The sequence below is a fragment of the Artemia franciscana genome, chromosome 13 (genome assembly GCF_032884065.1).
Source record: "Artemia franciscana chromosome 13, ASM3288406v1, whole genome shotgun sequence".
Lineage (NCBI taxonomy): Eukaryota > Metazoa > Arthropoda > Branchiopoda > Anostraca > Artemiidae > Artemia > Artemia franciscana.
Genome location: NC_088875.1, coordinates 15,424,168 through 15,450,698, shown reverse-complemented (window position 1 = coordinate 15,450,698; position 26,531 = coordinate 15,424,168). Strand labels below are relative to the sequence as shown.

Genomic DNA, 26,531 nt, shown 5'->3' with positions numbered 1-26,531 from the left:
AAACACCAAAATAATTTAATTATACACAGGTCCCTTCAAGAAAACCCAATGCAAAAAAATCAACAATTCATATAAATAAACCTTTTCGTAATGTCTACAGAGCTATTAGCGGTTGGTTCAAAGGATATCTCTAACAGCTGTAGAAAATTTAAACAAATCGAGAATATATAACCGAGCACCTAAGATGAAATAAGAAAAAAAGAAGCTAACTATTCCAATTTGTTGCAGCAAACAAAAGATAAAACCCCAAAATCTTCTAAAACTTAAACACACTAAAAATCAACCATCCATAAACTAAAAAATACATATCGCAGTCGTCTAACGCACACTTGTAAACAAAAAACCGTCAACATTTTCTCGTGACATAAACCCTGTTTTTTCTATTTATCATGAAGATACGAAAAATAATTTATACCAAGGCAGGGGGATATTAAGGCATGTATGAGGAAAGAAAATTAATTTGACAGGAGCTGAGGGACCATTCACGGAAGTGAATAAGGCGTATAATTCATAAAAATATGCGAATTATGCACCTTGTACACGAAAATCTATGATAAAGTGTGTACACGCTTCTCTTAGTGTGTTAAAAATTAACAGAGGCAAATCCTATTTTCTGTGCTAAAAATTGTACGTGAGCTATTCGAAGCCAGTAGGCTGCCGACTTTCGCGTCACGTGTGTATGTAAGAGCGGAAAGAAGAAAAGTCTAATATTTAGTTTTGCCGAAAATGAGTTATTGAAATGGAAAATCAATGGAATTTTTTTTATATTGAGATTATAATAGAGAGAGAGTACCGACGTAGCTAATGTAATAAAATGGCAGTTGTGCAAGTTTAACAACAACAACTTTAAACTTGTTGTGATAATTGAAAACATTTGTGCACAAGTTTTTCCAAATATGAATGGGGGTGGAGAATAAGGGTTATACACGTACAGTTTTTTTTTCCGTAAGCCTGAACAGTTCTTAAGGATTTTTATATACGAGTCATTATGAACCGTACTAAGAGTAGATTTGAAACGAATTCCAGAACAGACACACGTTCTTTATCATATAAAAATAGGCAAGAGGGACGCATGTTAAATTTTAGCGAAACCGCAAGAATTGTTTTGATTATATCTTAAACAGATTTCGGAATTACAAGTAGAAAGTCCATTAACTTCAATCTTAACTAAGTGAAAATCTAACGACTGCGGTAAATAACACATCTGCATAATTTTGACAGCCAAGCCTCCTTGAAACAAATTCAAGAGGTATTTCGAAACCCGAATTGACAGCCAATACCCAAAATTTAAAAGCACCCGAAGGCATCATACAAAAAAAAGAAACAAAATTTGGATCGATTAAATCTCATACAATGATAAAATACCTCATATTATTAGATCCTGAATACTATTAACATTATAATGGAAAGCATAGAACGACCACGAATTGTTTGTGGTCAAGAATTGTGATTGGCTCTCAAAACTTTTAATAAAAACATAAAAGAAAGAGCGAAATTCAAAGTTTTGGATTTATCTTTCAAAAAGAACGATTGCTAGAACACCACTAACATTTAAGCAATCTTATACAATGTCTGCAGATAGGGAGCACCATCACATTAAAATAACAAAAGGACGTCTGTCTCGATTCCCAAATTGAGTCTATGAAAGCAAAAACAGATTGTAGATCCATTATTTGCAGATCAACACGAGTAATTTTTCTCTTATTCAAGGAAGAATTGTCAGTCTATTACACATTGCTTGAAAATCATCTAAAAGACCAAATTCCTTGCTCAAGTCCGTATTTTGCTCATAGGTATTAATAGCTTCAAAGTAAAGTAATTGCCTTTAGTCACGAACTTTACGCAACTAGGAATAGTAAATTTAAGAAATCAAATCTATTAGAACATTTGTATTTTAATTATTCTTAAATTATATATCTTGGGCTTTGTTTCTTGGGGCGGCAACACTGGCGGCAATGTCAATAAAAGACAAAATGAAATTAAATACAGTTGTAACATTCAGGGGTCTAGTAATATAAGGTCTTTTTAAACAACACAACATATAGTTGGTACATTTAAGGCACAGATGCTTCCTTAACATAATTTCGGTTGAAAGGTCCACATTAGATGCAGTAACTGCTAATTTGAAAAATATAAATACCGTCTACTCCAGAAAAAGATGAAAAAGTGACATACAAACGAATACATTGCTTAAATTGCATTATTTGAAAACGCTTCAGTCAAGCCAGTGAACAAACACCCTGATGATCTATATGTCTATCCGAATACTGATACATAAATAAACGCATTTTACTATTATTATGTCATATTTATAGGAAATAGACTTATAAAACATATCAGGTCAGTGGTTGACGAACTATAACTGACGAAGGGAACCCCGCCCACAAACCCTGTCCTTATGATATATATATATATATATATATATATATATATATATATGCCTCTGTTAAACAGACAGAGGGAATGGAAAGGAACGGTGCTTTGGGCACATTAATTAGCCTCATGAAGAATTCGAAACAACAAGCGTCAGAAGCAGTATGGCAGTATCAAAGCCCTTAGAATGCTATGTGCACCAATTAACACGGTTTTGAGCGATCTCCATTCGTCTTTTTTTATGGGGGGTCTATATAGATCTTAGGAGGATTAAAGAACAGAGAAAAAATTGGAATATTGCCAATCATATACATCCTAACCATGGGAAATGCAAATCATCTCGAATTTCCATAAGCAATTTTACACCCACAGCAATGTGGGTGTACAACACCCACAATTTTACCCAAAAGCAACTTTACGGTTCATCCATCTAGTAATATAAGGTCTTTGGGCAATATAAATGAACCTCAAACAGAAAAAACACCTCTACCATCTTGTTAGGGAACATTGGATAGAATATAGACTAATTTGAGTTTCTGGTCTTTCAGTTTTTCCTAATTTTTGGTAAAGTCGAAAAGGCATCCATAATTTTCAAATCTTATTCTAGGAGTTTGGGAATTAAACCAACTAAATAACAATGAAATAATATAGCAAACTAAACAAAACTGTCTAACTAGCACCACAAAAAAAAAATCCGGAATGGATATGTTCACCTCTCTGACACTAAGTACACATACATGCAAAGCACTCACTCAAACCCTATAAACCCAAATGTAAAAAAATAGTGTGTCAATTTCTTTTATAACAGATGGCTCCTTATCTCAGGCACCAAGAGGCCACTGGAAGTTACCTGATTTAAGGGCAGTACAACCATAAATGTATCACTTTACAGCTTCTCAAGTATTCAAACGTCAAAATTTAGTCGCGACGAACCTTCTTCTTTTTCTTCAGAGTTTTAGTTTCTTGCCACACTTCTGTAAAGAACAAAAAGAAGTTAAATTAGAATAGTATGCAAAGGAACTAAAACAAAAACGTGAATATCCGAAATTGGTGAATATCCGGAATTCCTTTTTTCTTCTTGACTTTAGTCAGTGTTGCCAGTCGATTTCTTTCAGTTTTGTGCAAGGTTTGATGGTGACAGGTTAGATTTTTAACCCATTTCTGAGATTTATAGCCTAATTTAAACTAATCTTATCAACCCAACCTAGTTTTAACAACTGAAAAAGCTGATTCGTAAAGCCAACGGAATCCAAGCAGAGAAAAAGGAATTTTGGACATTCACCAATGAATGTCGACATTAGCCGGATTTCAGACATGCACAATAACATATATATAGTACTGTGGTTTTTAGACCAAGGCCAAATCAATAAAATAATTTTTCCACTTGAGGAGGCAGTATTAAATATTAATTTGGGTGCAATTTTCACTTAAATTTTCCCAAATGTAGTATTGAAAAAACACAATGAGTTTATCAGAAAAAAAAAATCAACTCAAGTCAGGCCTGTATATACTGATCCAGACATACTTAGCAATAACTATATTGCTTTTGTATTTGCTTTTTTGATGTTTTATTCGTACATTTCCTCTTAACACTGTCCTGGACGGTTGGCCGACAAGTACAATCTTTGGCAATATGTTATTCTTCATTCAAAGAACGCGTCCTAGCCATCTCATCTTTTCTCTCACTATAGCCCTAAAAAGTGGCATTGAACAAAATTTTTCGTAAAACTGACTGTTAGACATACGGTCGTCATTGGGTCCTCAAAAAATTAGTAGGCAGTTCCTCCGGAAAACATCTAGAAAATCCTCCTGTGTTTTTCGGAGCGCCCTCGCTTCAGAAGCATACTTATCGACTGTCACTGTATCTTCCAATATTATAATCTTTTTTCATTAGACTAATCTTCCTATTCCTGTTCATAGTCCATTTGAAAAGCTCATTTTCACCACAAGATACATCCCATGCCAAAAAAAAAAAAAAAAAAAAAAAGAACTACTGAAGTTTCTGACCCCTAAAGATATAACATATTTGATATTTGCATTCAGTTTAATTAAATGATTCTACTCTTCTCACAACCGGCCTCATTTCTCAGTGCAGGTTTTCAAAACATCAAGGATATCAGGGTATAAAAACCCTTTAGAACGAAAATCCGCTTGGAGAACGTTTCCATTATAAATAATTTTTCTGACGATTTTATTTGAACTCCTGAATTAATTGCACACCAACCAATGAAGAAGGCAAGTTTTATCAGTTTTGTTATTGCCAAACATTGGACGATAACTTATTTTATCCACATCTTCTGTAAGAAAACAATGATAAGCTTCTGAATCATTTAACACATTCTCACAAAGATAGAGTTTATGAAAGGGGTTGATGTACGGAGAAAATTAGAGCATGGCTAAACGTGTGTAATATGAGACACAACGTCTTTTTTTTTAAGATAGTATCCTTTCTTCTCTGATAGTACTTTTTACTGACAAAAAGAGCATTTCATTTTAGAGAAATGGATGCTCTAATTGAAGGGTGCGATGTGGTTAAAGCCACATTTTTGCACTCTAATCCCAAAAAAATTGCATCTGACTCACATACACTCTTTATAATTGGGAAGTTAGATGAGAGCAACAAATACACTGTGGAGTTCAACTGCCAATCTATGCAACTATAGATGATAAAGTAACTCCGCATATAACAATCGATTCAGCGCGACAGTACGTAAGGAGCCATCTTTATCTTTGAATAGAGGAGAGGCACAGATACATTGTTTTGGGATAGACAGAAAAGTCTATCGTCTTGAATCTGGTCAAACTTTTGCAAAACGAATAGCTGTACGCGAATCAGCGCGAAAAACTGATCAAAATACTGTCTATTTGCACTTTTGGAAGCTCGGTAAGCGCGCCCTTCACGCAAAATTGTTGATTTTTTTTTATTTGGAAGATGCAAATACGCAGCTTTGGGCTTGTGCATTCGACCTGGCCCCCGGCAACAGGCTGGCATATGATGCTGCACATTTTAGCCCCCACCAACATACACACAAGTTTGTTTCAACTTCCTTGTCAACATGTGCTCAAAATAAAATCGACCTCAACAATAAGCGATGTTGCATATGTATGCTGTTTGAAAACTAGAAAAATCCCAAAATATCAAATCAGGAATACAGGTGAGAAGTGATAGGTATTTTGAACAGATATTCCAGGTCCGTCCTCAGTCCTTAGAAAGTAATGCAACGGTAGAGTTGCCTTGTCCAATCAATGAAAATCAAAAATTAAATAACAAGGACAAAAGACTAAGAAAATGTAATTACTGCTACAAAACTATAACAGTTACAATTAAGTTACTTAATATTAAAATAGAGGAAGTTAGCAGCTCAGAGCCAAAAGGCAACTCAGCCCAATTAATCGTTTTCATTTGATTTCTTTACTAATTGTAACAAACAGGCAAGATATCATAAAGCAATAGCTATCTATCTTCTTTTAATATGATCATCTTCATTTGGAACTTTTCCATTGAGACAATCAGTAAAACATTTATAAAAGACCAACACTAGGTTAAAAACACGGAGGAAGACTTAAAAGGCTGAAGCTGCCCCCCCCCAAAAAAAAAAAAAACAACAACAAAAACTCTATGACATAGCAGCCTCTTTTAAATACTACATAAAATGAGAGAGATTTTTCTGAGAATGGTTACTCTACTGTTAGATTTAAAAAAAAATTAAGGAAAGAGGAAGAAGAGGGAGAATTTTCAACTAACAATTCTAGCTATTATACTAATCTGGCGACTTGCTAGATTTTAACTGCCGGGGGAAAACACTATGACCCCTCTCCCAATGGGTGAGACCTGTAAACATCCGGATGAAAATATTTTTATATTTGATCTTATGAGACAAATCAAAAAAATTAAGTGCCTTCAATTCGGTGACAAAATTGGTACCAGTTCAAAAACGTAATACAGCAATGAACACCTCTTGGTGTAGACTCAAAGCTACAACTACGAATTCACCACATTTGACACCAGGAACATTTGCGAAAAACCCTGCTTTGTACAGTCAACTCCACTAAAAACTCAGTACGACGTTAACAAACCTAAGATAAACATTCCTATTCTGTCTGCTTCAGTTTTATGCTCCTGCTTGACCGAGCTCCAAAAAAAATAGAAGTTCATTTTTTATAAGTTCCTACATGTATAAATTAATGAGTTCTACTAAAATCGATCCCTCTTAGGAAACAATCAGTGAATCTGGGCTACGTACATACATAGCTCGAAATCACAAATTTCGTTACATAAATCTGTCCAATCAAACTTATACACTTGCCTTTCGAGTCGTCCGCTGCCTCAGTTAATTCAGGTTTGTCATTAATAATAACTTCGCTAGGTCTACTAGGTACTTTTTCTTCAACCAAAGAAGGAACTGTAGTCGTAGCTTCCTTGGTGATTGGCCCATCTACTTTTCCAGCAACTGCAGGAATTTCTTCAACACGCAGAGGCTCTACAAGTGGCTCAGATATAGCATCAGTCCTATCCTTCGATGCTTGCTTAGCTTTAGATGATTTGCTTGCTTTCTTTGCTTTTGGACGAGGAGCCTGGAACATTCATTTGGAAACAATGATAAGAAGAATCAACAACACATCAATAGAACCGTGCTTAAAGGCCTTGTGGAGGGGCTTACCTATAAATTTGGTTTCATTTTTTTTATGAGGGGACTGGCTTTTGCTTACCCTCGCACGATTTTACTTACTTTTATGCAAATTCGTCAAAAAAGTAAAAATTACACATATGCATCACTATGTAATTAACAAATTTATAGTTTCTTTTACATTCCTTTGGTCAAAAATCAAATAAAGCATCACAATCAAGAAAATAGCAAATATTTGTAACATTCCGGTTACCTTTTTTTCAACAGTTCTCTGTAGTGTTTTTTTTCGCTGTTTAAATGGTAATTTATATTTCCATTGAACTAGGGACCACTGTCTAATCTAGCTAGGTTCCTAAATAGGGTTGGTGATATTGTTTCTCTGGAGACCCAGGCTGATTATTTGCACTCGACACTTAATCACATGTGAAATATTGCTGTTTCCGCAAATAGAAATATACTATGTACCTTCAGTGATATTATGGTCAACACGGACTTACTGATATACATCTTCCTTCTAACAACAGATACAGTTGGTTTTGTTTTTATTCCCCTTAAAAGTTTCAAACTTTTTTTCTCTATCATTTCCAATACTCTTCATTACAAGTTATATTTTTATTGTAATCCCGCAGTTTGCTCAGCCAAGTATGGATTATTCTTGCCCTTTTTTCTAGAAATAAAGATATAAAGAACGAAGAACTACCTATTTTGAATACCTATTTGAATAATTGAATTAAGGGGGAATAGTCATCAAGGGTAAGAAGGAAGTCTATCTAGAGGTTCTTTATGGGAAATCTATCAATTGAAAGCGAATTTTCTTTTTTGTTTTGTATTGCTATTCCCCTAGGGGTTTTAACCATCAAACTAGTCCCAGTTAACGATATGAAGGGCTGGGGTGGGGTAGGTTTACAAAATTTAACACAAGAAACTGAAAAATTTCAGAGTTTTTGATACATGGGAAGCATGTAGTTGTTTGGGAAATATTAAAATAGACCCTTGTCAAATTCACCTTGCTAACAAAGCTTATCAGAGAGGACACAGTAATTGTAGAGCCATTAGTTTGATTTGAATAGGAAGTAGATGGCTTAGCAGGACGATACTCATTAGATTAAGAGATGTCGTAGTTAAATTTTAAAGAGAAGAACACGGTGTTTTCATGAAAGGGGGAAGGGCTGGGATGGGGCTAGGTTTAAGAAGTTTAACATAAGAAACCGAAAATTTCTGAGTTTTGATACATGGGAAGCACATAGTTGTTTGGGAAATATTAAAATAGACCCTTGTCAAATTCACCTTGCTAACAAAGCTAATCAGAGAGGACACAGTAATTGTAGAGCCACTAGTTTGATAAGAATAGGAAGTAGATGGCTTAGCGGGACGATACTCATTAGATTAAGAGATATCGTAGTTAAATTTTAAAGAGAAGAACATCGTGTTTTCATGAAAGGGGGAAAACACACCGACCAAATTTTGAAATTCGGATTAATGGCTCAGATTTGATTAATATTCAAATAGCTAAAACCCTTTAATCTATGGATGAGATGTAGAGCAGGATAAGATAGGTACAGAGATAAGAATATATATATATATATATATATATATATATATATATATATATATATATATATATATATATATATATATATATATATATATATATATATATATATATATATATCAGAACAACCTTATAGAATACAAAATATATTCTATTATAGAATAGAATATAAACTCTTCCTCTGCCCTAATGCATCCAAAGCTTCACTTTTTACCCCCTCCCCCCCAACTAAGTTCCAATTTCTTTAAATCCTTCTTTATAACCTCTTTTGACCCCATACGAAAACGACAAGTGCTTTTCCCATGCCTTTTTTTATATTATACGTAGAGACAGTTCAAAAGTCATACGTTAGTATGTGAATCCAAAACGCAATGAATAGGACGTTATCAGCTCTTATTAGGCGTTTCAATAACAAACAAGATTATTTGGAGCTATATTGGGGCTTTGATTTGAATGTTGGAAGTTAAACATTAAAACAATTAAATGATTCCTAGAGCTGATCTCCTCCATCCCTTCTAACTTCTATGACTAAACTAAAACCGATTTGCCTATCTAGCTACAGTACGAATATGATTATAAAATACATTTAGTTTTATTTCCTTTTATGATTTTTTTTTATATTTTTCAATGACAAAAATTTCTTGTTTTCAATGATTTCCTGTTTTTCAGTGATTCCATTTCTGTCCTGTTTGCAGACGTATAATGTATTCATAGCCATTTTTGAAAATTTTTAAACAAGAAAATCTTATCTCAAGCTGATAGATTTTAGGAAGTAAAAGACCCTTAACTATCAGAGTAAAAACCTGAGTAAAGGTGACAAAACAGAAAATATAGTACATTTTCACAATTTTGTCATTAAGTAAACTCACCAATTTACCAGATGATAAGGCTTTTTTTTACAATTATTGATGAAAGGATAATTATTTTTGTGACCTCTTCTCACCCCTGTGGAGACGACAACTGCTTTTCGCCAAATGCGGTGAGAAGAAGTCATAAGAAAGGATTGAAAGGAGACTGGAACATGATGGGAGGGTTAAAGAGTGAAATATACAACAGATAGGCTGGAGAAGGAGTCTATGCAGAAGCGATATCATCAGGCAGCTTGGTGCTGAATTGGGTTGTTTATAGTAATAGTAGTACTAAATTTCCAACAAAAAAAACCTTTACAAACTAGAATTCACCCATGGGGGGGGGGGTACCAGTGGACAACTACTTTTCCCTTGCTTTTCGTTTAGCCTCAGAAAGATATCAGATAAAAAACAATCTATGGCAATCCAATACGTCCATTACTTTTCTGAAAGGAGAAGGGTGGGGTGTCCGAGGAAGTTTAAGTGAGAATCTCCCATACCGTATACATAGTTATGCCCATAATAATAAATAGTACCTCTTCATCATCATTTGGCTTCATTATAGTTTCCTCTTTAGGAGGTTCTTCATCAACCTGTTTAACAGGTTCGACAACAGGATCAGAAACAACTTCTTTAGGTTGATGTACAGGCGTGCTTTCTACACTTGACATATCTGAAAGGTATTAAATTTTCATGAAGGTTTAAATCATAACAGTTTTACGTAGATACCCACTTCAGGAGAGGAGGGGGGTCACAGTCAACCACAAGAAAGCTCTTTGGGACTGATCATCTGCAAAAAGAAACCATAGAGGCAATGAATGTCTTAACTTGTGAAGTTTTTCTGATTGAATCCAAAATAATAATCCCTTTATCCTCTGGAGGGTTAAAAACATGGGACGTCTATCGGTTGTAATAAAAATATTTCCTTTACAATTACACAAGTCAAAAGCCTAATGACAACAACATTCTAGATTTTGAAAAAAAAAAAAAAAAAAGATAAAAAAAAAAGGTTATGTAGTACCTTTATTTTTCGTAAAGGACTCTTCACAATGAATATCTTATTCAGACACTTATGATGCTTGGATAAAGTTATGAGGACTGCTGAATTAATTAGAATATATATATATATATATATATATATATATATATATATATATATATATATATATATATATATATATATATATATATATATATATATATATATATATATATATATATATATATATATATATATATATATATGATATATATCATATCATATATATATATATATATATATATATATATATATAGATATATATATATCTATTATATATATATCTATATATATATAGATATATATATATCTATATATATATATAGATATATATATATATATATATATATATATATATATATATATATATATATATATATATATATATATATATATATATATATATATATATATATATATATATATATATATATATATAGGTAAAATAAAGGTAAAAACCAATAAAAAACTAAAAAAAAAACTGAAAAAACTAAAAAAAGGCAAAAACTACAAAAAAAACTAAAAACTAATAAAAAAAGTAAAAAAGCTAAAAAACTAAAAAAACTAAAAAAACTAAAAAAAGGTAAAAAACTAAAAAAAATAAAAAATAAAAAAAAACTAAAAAAAAGGAAAAAACTGAAAAATAAGCTAAAATAAAGGTAAAAACCAATAAAAAACTAAAAAGAAAAAAAGGAAAAAACTAAAAAAAATTTTCATCTAAAAAACTAAAAAAAACTAAAAAAGGTAAAAACTAAAAGAACTAAAAAAGAAAAAAATAAATGACGACACTCAAAGAGAAAGCGACCAGGACAAAAGGAATGTTCGATTAGCAATCAACAAAGCACCGGGACACAGGGAGTATAAATGACGACCAGGACATAAGTAAAAAAAAAAACTAACAAAACTAAAAAGAAGGTAAAAACTACAAAAAAACTAAAAAGAAAAAAAAAACTAAAAACTAATAAAAAAACTAAAAAATCTAAATAAACTAAAAAAGGAAAAAAAAAGGAAAAAAATAAAGGAGAAAAACAAAACTAAAAAACGAATGTATATACAGACCGGGACACCGGGATACAAATGACGACCGGGACACAGGGAATATAAATGACGACCGGGACACAGGGACACAACTACAACGGGGACACCGGGGGAAACAGGGGGATATAAATGACGACCGGGACACCGGGACAGGGAATGGTCGATTAGCAATCACCATCAACAAAGCTCAAGGGCAATCATTAGAATCATGAGGTATAGATCTGAATACAGATTGTTTTCCCATGGACCATTATATGTTGCATGTTCAAGAGTCGGTAAACCTGACAATCTATTTATATGCAAAGACAATGGGACAGCAAAGAATGTTGTATATTCGCAAGTTTTATATATATATATATATATATATCTATCTATATTCACAGGTGGGACATAGGGACACAACTACAATGGCGCGTAACGACTTACGCGCGCGGGGGGGCTTGGGGGGGGGGGCGCGAAGCGCCCCCACCAACTAGGTGTTGGGGTGGCGCGAAGCGCCACCCCAACAGCTACTATATATATATATATATATATATATATATATATATATATATATATATATATATATATATATATATATATATATATATATATATATATATATATATATATCGACACCCTACTAAACAGCAGGCATATTGCTTGCATAATCACACCCTTAGGTTCCTTTTTTCCAAGAAATCTGTTTATTAGCAGTTTCTTCACATCTTTTTATTCAAGCAGTGCTAAGGTTAAGAGCCTCTTATGGATTATTCTATTATAACAAATAAACCTGATACACACCACAAGTTTTTTTTTCATGTGCACAGTCTGGAGTACTTCCTACGACAATCAAATACGCACCATAAATGTTCAGAGCGGTTACAATCATCTGCTTAGTCTTGTGAATCATTTTACCTCAAGGAGTTGGCTCTGTGAAATAATGCTATAACAGTTCACCCTGTTCTTTTCTGTTCACGCAGTCAATTGATCAAAGGTGAGTCACAGCAGGCAACGTATTCTGAAATTCGCAGAAAGGTTCCTTCACTGTCAGTGTTTTTACTTTGTTCATTAGAACCATAGCCCCTTGCCAGTTTTCATGTGCCTCCTTTTCTTTGTCCCTTTTGAAAGATATGGTATGTCTATTAAATATTTTCCAATACCAAGCTTAAACTTCATATAAATCGCCTTGTCAGTAAAAGAAGAGTGGTGCTTCACAAATATTCGTTAAACTTGACATGGTTGCAGGCGTTACACCTATCATATTTTCCCAACGATGCAGTTTAGTTTTTACCTATGCATTTTTTTCGCACTTCGAGCTCGAAGTAAACAACAAGCATACAAAGCGGCAGAGTCAGTCCTGGCCTTCGAAGGATCTGGTCCTATTCCTAGATGCGTGCCTAATTCATACTTAAATCGAATGTACACAAATTTGAACTACCCCACTTTTAAACTTGTCAATACAGTTGTTTTAGATTTTTAAATGGTATCATCTTAGTATCAGAAAGATTATATAGTGAGAGGCATATTTTCAATAGAAGAAAATCCATGAACCACAGAAAATATCCATTTTAAGTATAATATAACAAGTCATAGGAACAAGTTGGAAATTCAATATCATTTTTATACCCCAAGTGGAACTGTGTAGGTAATACAGGCAACCTACCAATGCAACGTGTCGATGGGAAGTGAACAGTTTAAGTCTATGTATTATCCGTTTTATGGCTGGAATTGACTGCCAATTTAATGTTGTAAGGTGGAAAACCGGTTAACGTCACCCGTTTGACCGCTAAATCTCATTACAACGTGGGTTTGTTTTGATGGAAAGTGGCATTTTAACAATAACAGAAGTCTTCACCGAAAATAAAAGAGCACACCGACCACTTTATCTTCATCTAATTGGTCCTTAAACTTGACATATTTATTTTTTTGTGGTTAAAGTATCCTTTTCCAAGTAAAATCCATCATCAAACTGATCCCTGATCCTAGACTAGTTGGAGTTTCCCAAAAATTTGGTTCTAACCAAGAGTTGCTGGTGAATGCTTGAGTTTTTACAGAGCCACTGATTGTTTCAGGCTAGCAATGCTGTTGTAATTATTAAACGCGATCAAAGTAGCAGTAGATACTCTGTCAGCATTTTCATCTGTTTTGGTCAGTCTTACCACGTTATTTATGTTCTTCACCTTTTACCCAATTTAAAAATTACTACTACTGCTACTAATAACTCACTGCAGCACCAAGCCGCCTGAGGCCAACACAGCTACGCACACTCCTCCTCCTCCAACCTAATCTATTCAAGGCCTCCCTCTTTACACCCTCCCATAAAGTTCCCATTTCCTTTAAATCTTTATTTATGACATCCTCCCAACCCAGACAAGGACGACCTGCTTTCCGTGTAGCCCCAGACGGTAGGCCAAAAAGGACAATCTTCGGCAATCTGTCATCCTTCATCCGCTGAACGTGGCCTAGCCTTTCTTTCATTATAGCCCTAGAAAGCGGGATTGAACCATATTTTTCGTACAACCTACTGTTTGAAATACGGTCAGTCTGACGGGTACCCAGAACAATCCGTAGGCAATTTCTCTGGAAAACATCAAGTAAATTTTCGTCTGCTTTTCGGAGCGCCTATGCTCCAGAGCCATATTTGACTACTGTCATCACTGTTGCTTCCAATATTCTAATCTTGGTTAGCAGACTTATCTTCCAATTCTTCCAAACTTTTTTTAACTGTGAAAAAAGACCCTGAGCCTTAGCTATTCTACTTTTAACATCTTCACTACTCCCACCGTCTTTACTAATAATACTACCAAGGTAAGAAAAGGTGCCAACTTGATCAATCTTTTCGCTACCCAATGTCACCTTTTCATCTTCACTTATTCCTAGCCTTAGTGACTTAGTCTTCTTAACATTAATTCTCAAACCTATTCTAGCACCCTGAACTCGCAAAATCTCTAAAAATTCATTCATTTTGCTCACATTTAAGTCCAGGAGCATTTTTCCTACCCATCTGATTCCGTCGTCTCCAGTTGCCCATCCTCTGCTCCTTAAGACGAAGTCCATGAAGATGATTCATATAAACGGGGATAGAACAAAACCCTGCTTAACTCCTGATTTAATACAAAACCAGTTACTAACCTCATTTCCTACCTTAACCGCAGCAGTATTATTCTCGTACATAGCGCTAATCACTTTAATGTATTTTTCTGGTATACCATATAAGGATAAGACCTTTGTTAACGCTCTTCTATCAACAGAATCGAAAGCTTGATCATAATTGATAAAACGGAGGACCAAAGGTGTTTGACAACGAAGGGACTTCTCAATTACTAACCTATGAGCGAAAACTTGGTCGACCAATCCTCTACCTTTTCTAAAACTGCACTGTTCTTCCTTTAAAACTTTATCTACAGCATCTCTCAGTCCAAAAAGTATCATAATACTAAGTAATTTGCTACCTACAGAGACCAGATTAATGCCTCGATAATTACGACACTCACTCTTGTCACCTTTCTTATACAGTGGTTTAATGAGATTTTCCTAAAATCATTAGGTACTTCTCCTTTTTCAAAAATCCATGTTCATAATCTTCAGTAGCTTATTCCTAACATCAGAGCCACCATATTGAAGAAACTCATTTATCAGACTATCTGCACCTACAGCCATATTATTTTTAAATCCTTTTAGTACTGTCGCTAATTTTTCCTCACAAAACAAATCTTCCTTCACATCCAAGTTATCACAAACTTTTTCATTTTCATCTATATCTTTTCCTGCAATTGTATCTCGGTTTAGCACATTCTCAAAATGTTCTGCCCATCTTTCTTTAACTCTTTCCTTATCACTAATTGTGGCTCCACTCCTATCTTTAACTGGATTGACTACTCCCTCTCAATTTATTAACATACCAGTATAATATTTTACTAGTATGCCGGTGGTTGCCAAGTTATTGTTTTTATCTTCTTTCATTCATCCTCTTGTCCTATCGCTCTTATGCTTCTCTCTTATTAAATTTGAAGAGTAACAATGCAGAATACCATGGTTTTATTGCGCGGAGCTTGGTAGCAGAAAGGAAAATTCATTTCTACATCTCTTGCCAATACAACCTGACAAACTACGTACTGACACATATGACACAAGTAGACGAGGTGACATGAGAATCTGTTTACTTTAAATCGATACTCGAACAAGAGCCAAGAGCTCATATGGCACTTGTGACGAGGTCGGAACCTAAAATTAGACTCGGTACTAGAGTTATCGATTTCATCGTCCTAGCACGTCAAGAAGCAGCGAACTCGCCAAAGCACTATAAATTCCTCCGACTACCCGAAAGAGATCGGATCCGGTCCGCTTATGTCAATCACGTATCTATAACTTGTACTTATTCTTGAACTCGCCAAAGTACTAGAAATCCCCCCAACTCCCCCAAAGAGAGCGAATCCGGTCTTGTTATGTCAATCACGTATCTAGAATTTGTGCTTAATATTCCCATCACGTTTCATCTCGATCTCTCCACTCTAAGAGTGTTCCAAGATTTCCGATTACTAAGATTTCTGTTTCCCCCCTCCAGCCCCCAATATCCCCAGATTCGGTCCAAATTGAAAATGGAGCATCTGAGACATGAGATCTTTCTATATATCAAGTTTCATTAAGATCCGGTCACCCATTAGTAGGATAAAGTTAACTCCATTTTCACGATTTCCCCTCCCTCCAGCCCCCCCCCCCAGATGGTCAAATCGGGGAAACGAGTGATATCAAGTCAATTTGTGCAGGTCCCTGATACGCCTACCAACACGCCTGCACGTCTAGAAGCACCTAGCTCGCCAAAGCATTGGAACCCCCCCCCCCCCCCAGAGAGCGGATCCAATCCGGATATATCAATCACGTATCTAGGACTTGTGCTTATTCTTTCCACCAAGTTTCATCCCGATCTCTCTACTCTAAGTGTTTTCCAAGATTTCCCGTCTCCCCCTCCAACTCCAACCAATGTCACTGGATCCCTTCTGGATTTAGAATAAGAGCTCTGAGTTACAAGGTCCTTCTAAATATCAAATTTAATTAAGATATGATCACCCGTTCGTAAGTTAAAAATAGTAAGTAACCGTCCCTCCACTTTCCCCTAGATGGTCGATTCGGGGAAACGACTATTTCTAATTTAATCTGGTCTGGTCCCTGATACACCTGCCAACTTTCATCGGCCTAGCTTATCTGAAAGTGCCCGAACTAGCAAAACCGGGACCAACAGACAGACAGAAATTGCGATCGCTATATGTCACTTGGTAAATATCAAGTGCCATGAAAACTACAACCTACACCATAATAGGGTGGGCTGGAAGAAGTGGTTGCGTCATTACGTTGGCCCCAGATGGCTTGTGTCGCGATGATTTGCCAGCATAAGTAATAACAAACTATAAAATATTTGTAAACAATTAAAGATATGTTTGAGGACACTCCAATTAGTTTATCAGTTTCTTGGCAATAAATAAATACTCACGAGAAATATAAATGTACTTAAGTCAGCAGGGTGTAATAACTTCAGCTGTGTTAATCTTAATGGGCTACATACCAGAAGAGGACAGAGCGCATGAGGAAATACGAAAAGAAAAATGCAACATTCCTTTATCTTTAATTGAAAAATAATTTCTACTGATCTTGCTCATTTTCAACTTCCCTTTTAAGAACATTTTTTTTTTAAATGTTCTTTAATTTAAACAATTAAAGCTACAATTAAAGGAGACTTAAAGCGTTTGTGAACAGTCAGATATCCTCTCAAACTTCAGAAAGCTGTGAATAAGTACTGTCGATATTATTGATATTATTATAGCAATTATTTAACTAATTAAATTAATTATTTAATTTAATTAAGTAATAATTATAATAAATTTATAGTAACCATTTATTATTATAGTAGTTACAGATATTATAAGTATTGATGGATTTAATTATGAGTATTGATGAGTTATTATGAGTATAGAGGATTTAAAATAAGAGCTCTGAGACACGAGATTCTTCTAAATATCCAATTTCATTAAGATCCCATAACCTGTTCGTAAGTTAAAAATACCTCACTTTTTCTATTTTTTTCCGAATTAAGCGTCCTTCCACTCCCCCAGATGGTCAAATCGGGGAAGCGACTATTCTAATTTAATCTGCCCGGGTCCCTGATACGCCTGCCAACTTTCAGCGATCGCTATATTCAACACGCATCTAGTTGTAAAAATTGGGGAGGTCCAAAATTCGAACCTGAGACCTTGTACCTTAAGCGAAAATTATACCTCAAGACCCCCCCCCCCAACTCTCCCAAAGAGAGCAGATCCGGTCCACTCTAAGTGTTTTCCAAGATTTCTGGTTCCCCCCCTCAACTTCTCGTAATGACAATGGATCCGGTCAGCATTTAAAATAAGAGGTCTAAGTTACGAGGTCCTTCTAAATATCAAATTTCATTAAGATCTGATCACTCGTTTGTAAGTTAAAAATACCTCATTTTTTCTAATTTTTCCGAATTATCCCCCCCCCCCTCCCAATTCTCCCAAAGAGAGCGGATCCGTTCCGGTTATGTCAATCCCGTATCTAGGACTTGTGCTTATTTTTGCCACCAAGTTCCATCCCAATCCCTCCATTCTAAGCGTTTTCCAAGATATCAGGTTTTCCCCTCCAACTCCCCCAATGTCACCAGATCCGGTCGGGATTTAAAATAAGAGCTCTGAGACACGATATCCTTCTAAATATCAAATTTCATTAAGATCCAATCACCCGTTCGTAAGTTAAAAATACCTCATTTTTTCTAATTTTTCTGAATTAACCATGCCCTCACTCCCCCCCCCCCCGCCAGATGGTCAAATCGGGGAAAAGACTATTTCTAATTTAATCTGGTTTGGTCCCTCATACACCTGCCAAATTTCGTCGTCCTAACTTATCTGGAAGTACCCAAACTAGCAAAACCAGGACAGACCAACAAACCAACAGAATTTGCAATTGCTATATGTCACTTGGTAAATACCAAGTGCCATAAAAATCGATGGACAATTACTCTGGAAGACATCTTATAAATCCTCCTCTATCTACTCCTAAAACTACATCAAAATTCATTTAACAACTGACCTACAAAATGAAAGCTGACTAGTTTTATCAATATTGATTGCCTTTAACCCATTAGTATGTTTATAAACACTTAAAGGAACAGCACTCACAATGAAATGAAATAGACTTCTTTGAGGTATATTATTGATAAATTTTCAAGTGAAACTGGATTGGTCCAATATTTTGGTGGAATAGAGTATGAGATTCTGCCATAGAAATGAGATCCTTATATCATGCAATAAATTCAAAAAAAAAGAGAGTGGGAGAGAGAGAAAGAAGGAGAAAGACAGAAAGAGAGTGAGAGAATAAATCAAATCAAACCTGTCACTTCAGGTGTTCCTGTTTTCCTCCTTAGCTTTTTTTCTGAACGAGTTGGAACTTGAATCCAGGTCCCTAAAATAATAATAATAAAAATTATAACTTCCAAGTATTCATAACCACATCTTTATTGGCAAGAACAACCTTCTGGCCAATAAAGATATGGTTATGGTTTTTATTATAATTACAGGTCTCAAGAGGAAATACTTCAAAAAGTGTGCATGTGTGTAAGATAGAGAGCAAAAGAAGGAGGGAGAAAGGGGGAGGGGGAATAATAGTAAAAGAGTAAGGAAAGAGAGGCAGTATAATAATAAATAAAAAATACAATGGAATTTTTGTTGCAGTAATATGATAAATACAGATATGTACACAGAAGGATATGCCTTTGGGCATCTGCTCCCCAGAGATCCCAATATTTATACAATTTGTTCCTACTTCTTTTATTTCGAAATTAATTTGCCATTTTTGCACCTACCCACAAAACCCTGTTTAATTTGAATCACCTGAGGAAATGGACTCTGGTATTTGGCCTCTGCAAATAACAGGTTCTTGTCTTTGGATATTGCACTAGCCCACGCATTTGTTATATCCCTCTGCTTGCTACTGTGGGCAGCTCTAGCCTTCTGCCTTTGCAAATAATCATCTTGGGTCTTTCGCCCTTGCAAAGGTACCCTTACCTTTTCTTGGGTGGTGCTTGGGTCTCTGGTCCTTTTTTTCCACTCTCTATCTCCACTTACTTTGCTTGGCAGATTGGAATACTGGCTCTTGAATGACAAAACCATGACGCAAATCCAAGTTGGCTTTTTTTACCATCTTTTGAAGCATAGGGGGTGAATTTACAATATATGTCCATTCTCATGGTTTCAAAACTAGTCAGTAGAACTTTCACGTTTCAAGATGACTAGTTATGCTTGTTTTCCAGTGTACATACAAACAGAAAATTCGATTTAAACATATAGTAGGCATGGTTCCAAAATTGCTCTGTATAAATTACCATATTTCTGGCTTGATTTGTTAAGAAAATTTTATAGCAAAACACACATATATCAATTAATTGTTTGTTTATTTATGTTTATACTGAAAAATGAATAAACTAATGTTCCTACCATTAGTAGAATCCTCAGTTTCTGTTGGGGCAACAGTTTCCTGCTTTCCTTTCTTCAGTTTTGATTCTGCAGCCTTCTTTGGCTCTGTTTTAACTTCCAGAGGTTTATCAGCAGGTTTATGTTTTGATGCAGTATATCCATTAGCAATCTGACCATTCTGAGCGGGTTTCTAAAATATAAAAATTAATCTTTCTAGATTGAACTAAATATTGTAATTACAATAAATTATTTTGTATTTTAGGTATTTAAAAGGGGTGGAGGATCATGCACGGGTGTAATGATCTCAGATAACTTGGTGCTTCCATGAGTTGTTAGTAGTAATAGCATTTTGTTAGTAGTAATAGCATTTATTGAGAACACAAGGATCCAAGCAAGGTTAAAACTTAAGTGTTGGACAGGTTTAGAATTTTTCAAGCTAAAAGAATGACTGCATTTAATTGAATAGGCTCATCTTATCTCAATTTTTGACCTATGAAGTTCTAGGTTAGAAGTTTTCTAAACCTAAGCTGACATCCAAGCATTTTTTATTTTATTTCTATTACACTGACTTACATAGGTCTGAGAGTTTGAATTAAAACAAAAATAAATAAAATAAAGTAAGAAAAAATTAATGCACAATTTCTAGTATCTTAATGTCATTGAAATAAGGTCTGTAAAGAAACAAAGAAACAAAGAAACAAAACTCTAGATGTATTAGTACTTTATGAAGTTTAGTAAATACTTGAAGGAGATTGGCTGAGCATTGATCTTATAAAGAGTAATGAGTTATGTAATTCTGTGAAAGCAGACTGGCTTCAAAACTTCAGTTAATATGAATAGTTACTACAATATCTTTTCTTTTAACCACAGATTTTGCAAATGCCTCTTATTTTTGTTAAGGAATCAATTGAAAAAAAAGGAAAAAATTGTGCTTTTATTCCCAAAGAGTGATCATGGATAAAAACAACAACCAGTAAAACAACAGGGAATTTGCCTAAGATTGTAAAATTTTATTCAATTTGAACTCTATAACCACATCAATCTATGTACATAAATGAAATAAAACAAATAATAAAACAGTTTCAAATGTTTGATACTAAAATTTAAAACAGCCCCAATTTTGTTGTTTTTCTGACAGAAAAGCAATATGGTCTTTGTCATCATTTATGTCATGAATGGGTGCTGTTTGTTGTTTGTTTGTTTTTCTAGGGATGATCATATTAAACCAAGGGTACTAGAATATTGGGAGAGGGCTCAGTCAAACAAAAAATAAAGTTTCAGTGCCCTTTTGAGTGACCATACAGGATGGAGGGCAATTAGCCCCCCTTGCTCTTTTTCCCCAAAAACATCTAAATGAAATTTTTAGATAGTCATTTGATTCATAATATTTGAAAAGTCCAATGAGTATGCCTCTTGGAATGACATGATGCCCCAAAGTCTCTAGGAAAAGAGCAGTAAGTTTTGTAATTTGTCCATTGCTCACATATAGTATTTGTTATTGGGAAACATACAAACATTTTTAGTGGGGGGAGGGGGAGGGATTTCCTGGGAGAGATCTCATCTGCAAGAGATCGTCTAAGTTTTCATTTTCTTCTTTATTCTTTTGTAGTAGTTTCTCTTTTGCAATGCAGTACTAATATTTATACATAAACTTTGAAAATTGCAAATAAATACTCAAAAGACAAAAAAAGAACCAGGTTACCAATTATATTATTCATTTTTTGTTAGTCCTCTAGATTATGGATTCTCACATCTAAAAAAGTAGGACCTAAGAATTTTTTGTAATCATAGTGTTTAGTTCAAAAGAGAACTTGTATAAAATGGTTGCAAAGATCTTATCAAACTTAATTAGCATGCAAAAGAAAAGGAATAAAATTAACATCAATGTATGTAGGTTCCTCAGTACTATAGCCTCTAATTAATATCAGCTGAAGCCAAAGTTATCTGAAAACCATTAGTATCTGATTGTGGTTCAGAAGTTTTTTTATTGTATGTGTTTGATGCATGGTTAAAGTGGTAATCTTGGGGGAGCATTTCCCTTCTAGAAAAACAATAATAACAAAAGCTGCGACTTTTGTACTTTTAACCTAGCTTAATTTTTTGTCATTCCTATGAAAGTAGGTATTTTCAAAGACTACATTGCCTTTCTATAACATACAAATAACAGTTTAGTAGGGATAAATCATTTTAATAGATGGTGAAAACAATGACAAAATCTCCTGATATTTTGGGCACATACACAGTGACCATCCTCAGCAGATAAACTGAATCAGGAGGTTAAGTTTATTTGTTGAGGATGGTCACTATGTATGTGACCAAACATCCAGAGATCTTGTCATTGTTTTCACTGTCTAATAAAGGTATTTATCTCTATTGAACTGCTAAATAGTTGTGAAAGTACTTTAAAATTTGACTTTGCTAACTAAATGGATAAAGTTAGTATATATTTGAAACAAAAATCACTAATCCCCAAAAAGATTCAATGGCTTGTAAAGGGGTAGCAAATCTCACTTTTGTTCATTCTTTTTCAGTTTCATCTATATATATAAAAAAAAACTGTAATAAGTTTGATAAAAATCTTTGCAAGAGTTTTATGCATGGTCTCCTCTGAACTAAACATTATGATTACAAGAAATTCTTAAGCCCTACTTTTTTAGATTTGAGAATCCATAACTTAGAGGACCAAAGAAAAATTAATAACATAACATGCATCCCCCTTTAATTCTTGAAGATGTCCAGAGAAGAGCTACTAAAATGGTGAGTGGACTGCATGAGCTCCCTTACCCTACAAGGCTATGCAAACTGAAAGTCCCAATTCTGGTTTATAGAAAAAGACAGGGTGGTGCCATTCTGGTTCATAAACTTATTAATTCAAAGGCAGTTCCTGGTCTTCTTCCTCTGGCGTCTCAGGATTCTTGTACAAGGGGACATAACTTGAAGTTATCCAGGCATTTCTCCTCAAAGTGGCAATGCACCCATTTTCTTACCAACCGTGTTGCCAACCTCTGGAACAAATTACTGCCAGATACCATTGCTGCCCAAACCACAGACAGCTTTAAGAACCATCTTGACAACAAATGGTCACAAAAAGAATGGAAGTATAACTGGGAAGCACTCGAATAAGCAACATCAAACCACTAGTCAAGTGTATGTATTCAACTATGTGTCAAGTGTTATCAACTCTGGAGTTTCTACAAGGAAAAATCCTTATATTGCTCCAAGCTGCAATTTAAGGTAATAACTAGTGGCCTAGTTCTTTTTCCATCTTTTGAGCATTTCTTTGCAATTTTCAAAGTTAATGTATAAAGATTAGTATCACATTATTTGAGAAACTTTTACAACAAAATAAAGAAGAAATTGTTAAGTTTTAGGTGATCTCTAGCAGTTGACTGTATGTGCCTGAGAATAGAAATTACACACTAACTTAGTTTTTGTACAAAGACAATACTATCAGAATTGAGAAATGATCAACAATGTATTTTTATATCTGGTAATGTGTATTATATTCCATTCACTAAAATTTAATACTATGATTAAGCTAACCAATTTCAGTTCTTCATTAAAAAAACACCTCTAATTCAAGAGATAATGAATCATGTTAGGAACCTTGCCTTGAAGAGATTGGGAGAGCATGACAGTTCCAAGTCTGTTGAATGAAGGGGGTTGGTCTGTGGGCTTGCAACCTGCAACTGGACCTTGAGGGCCTGCTCTTGGGGGAACACATTAGTCCAACTGAAACACCCAACTGCCACACTCCCAAGGAGAAGATTTATAAATGCAAAACACACCTTAGATTTGGTTTCTGGAACACATGCACTATGTCTAAGCTTTCAAGAATTTGCAAGCACTAAGAGCTATACATATATACCACCTCAACCTTCTGGCACTGTCAGAGATTCAATGTGTAGTTTCTGGGTCAAATAAACTGGATAGAAATGTGAATATTATCCACAGTAGATCCAAGCAGAGACATGACTTCAGAGTTGCCCTTATGATGACCAATCAAACCTATCAAGCTCCACTGCAATGAATGCTAATATTATCCAAAATTATGAAGGCTTGCTTCATGATGCATGTAAAACTGACAGTAGTAGTATGCAACACACCTCTCAATAAAACCTCAGACAAACCAAAAGATGTATTCAACAGAGCACTTGACTCCATAGCCAAAGACAAACCACAGGACAAACCACAGGACAAACATATTTTTTATGAGACTTCAATGCAAAAGTAGGGAACAACCAACTGTTCTCTCCATATGCCCTTGGTGAGCATAGCCTGGGCTACCAAAACAAAAAAGTGGAACTACTCATTGACTTCACTCTCTCCATCAACCTTGTAATAGGAGGGGGCTGCATTTGGCATGCGGGATGTACACATGCTCACAGATATCCACCAATGGTTGTATCCAAAATCAGATTGAAAAAAAAAATTGTTTCTAAAAAATCTGGCTAATGAGAAAAATTACGATTTTTAACTAATACAGGAATGGTAATTATTATTTTCATTAGTCTTAATAGTAAAATATTTATATGAAACCAGAAACCTCTTGAAAATGATCTTGGTTTTGTGGTGGTTTTATTTTCAAGGGGTTTCAGGCTCTTATAATATTTCTGCAAATTGTTTCAAAATGACATTTTACTAAAGAAAATAATAATCACCATTCCTGAATCTGCTATAACAGCATTTTTCTTCTCGCTAGCCAGTTTTTTTAGAAACTAATTTAGAGCCCTTTAAAGACTCAAAATGCAATTTTACTCTGAAACAATTATAGACTTATGGAAGAGCAGAAAAAAGGCATCAAATGATGTATTTATTTTTAATTAACTCACAGAAGTATTTTAAGCCTCGTAACTTCACAAACTCCTGAATTATTAGCTTTCAAAAACAAAATTCAAGATGTGCCTTTTCAAAAGCTAGGCTAGTCAAAGAAAATCAGGCTGAAAACAAAATTCTGAAAAACATTTTTTTCAAGGTTAAGACAGATTAGCTAACATACAGAACTGTATTGAAGGCAATGTAATTTTCTTACCTTTGAAAATATGGAAGTAACAAAGATAATAGACCTTCCCTGGGGCATAATTAAGGCACTAATTCTGGGTAAATTTTTAGTTTTGGTACTTTTGGCTATTTTGCAAAGGGTTAGTTTATGAAAATAGAACTTTCAGGGATGGATTTAGACCAAATTGTGACCTGGGAAGGTATTTAGAAGTACCTACCTCTCTCCTCTGCTCTCTATAAAATGCAGATTATTGAATCCAGGGCCAAAAACATACTCTGCAAAGATATTGCCAAGCTTCCATGTTAACCTCTTCTGATTTCTAAGTCAAATAAATTTGATAATTGACAATATTTGGCCTTAATTTTCAGTTATCAGTTTCTTTTTCTCTGTTTCAGTTCTGATAATACAATTTTTGTTATTTGAGTTAAATTTTAAGCCATATCAATGTTTTTTTTCTAAACTTAGGAAATTTATTTGTAGATTTTTGAAACCTTATAATTTAAGATTTTGCAAAGCTGAGAACAGTTTTTTTTGTATTTATATAAGTAGAAGATATACTTTACAAGGCTTCATTTTTGAAATAGCCTACAAAAATTTTAATAGGTCATCAAAGATCACTGACTTGTAGAGGGAGAAGAAGTGGAGGTAGGTACTTTGAAATAAAATCCAAGAACATGATTTAGTCTGTATATCTGTCCCTGAATGTTTCATTTTACTGACCCAACCCCTTTCTACAATAATGAAAAGTAGCTCACCTAGAATTTTACTTCAAATGCAATTCAGACTATAGAGATAGGTTTGTTTCTTAGGTATCTGAATAATCTATTAATGGAAGTGTGTATCTTTTTATTCACCAAGATCATAATTGGGAATCAAATGGGCTTATGTTAGCCTAGCATTTTTTTTTCTAGCCTATCTGATTATGGCTTTGTAATAAACATAGCAAATTTGCTGATTCACCACTTATTGAATCAAACTTTGCTCACCTTGTTGTTTGGTCTCACAATTTTCACCTTGTCCACTTTCCTCTTGTTACTGCTTGTCTTCTTCTCATCTAAGAGCTGATAGTTGATTGGGGGTTCTGATACCCTTTTAAAACCATAAGAAAAAATCAAAGTTGCAGCTGCAGCAACTCCTACTACAGGAGCCAAAATGTACCACTCTGTTCCCATATTTGAATCCATTTTGTTACAGAGAAATTACTAATCTAGCCTGGTTTATTTGACAAATTGCAGTTGTCAACATAAAAGAGCGTGTTAAATACAATGATGGTGGTGGAAGAAAACCAGAGCTACGTTTTTGAATCGATTATCCTTGACCAAAAGAATCATATTGGTCAAGGCAAACGCGACGTTTGAAAAGTGTCAAACACTAGTTAATATACAACGTGAAGCTCTTGTTTCCAGAGCTGATGCCGTCGCCAACATGTAGTGGTAGCTGCTTTTCATTGTATCCTAGTACCCCGGAAATGGTTTGTTTTTTTTATTATATATTATCGTTAATATCCGTATCCGTTTTAGTCACTAAGCGTGTATTTTCTCAAAATTTAGAAGCTTTCAAAGAAGCTAGCTTCCGAGTTATAAACCGTACAT

General features: G+C 34.5%; 1 protein-coding gene across 1 annotated transcript; it reads right to left on the bottom strand.

Moving 5' to 3' along the window:
• On the bottom strand, positions 1 to 26,198 carry LOC136034579 (ankyrin repeat and KH domain-containing protein mask-1-like). Its single transcript, XM_065715832.1, has 6 exons — positions 25,926 to 26,198; positions 19,959 to 20,127; positions 18,856 to 18,927; positions 9,938 to 10,074; positions 6,681 to 6,948; positions 1 to 3,347 (listed from the first exon to the last, which is right to left on the bottom strand). Exons 1-6 carry the CDS (start codon positions 26,121 to 26,123, stop codon positions 3,292 to 3,294), a joined length of 900 nt encoding a protein of 299 aa, XP_065571904.1. The 5' UTR covers positions 26,124 to 26,198; the 3' UTR covers positions 1 to 3,291.
• Between the last annotated feature and the right edge of the window lie 333 nt (positions 26,199 to 26,531).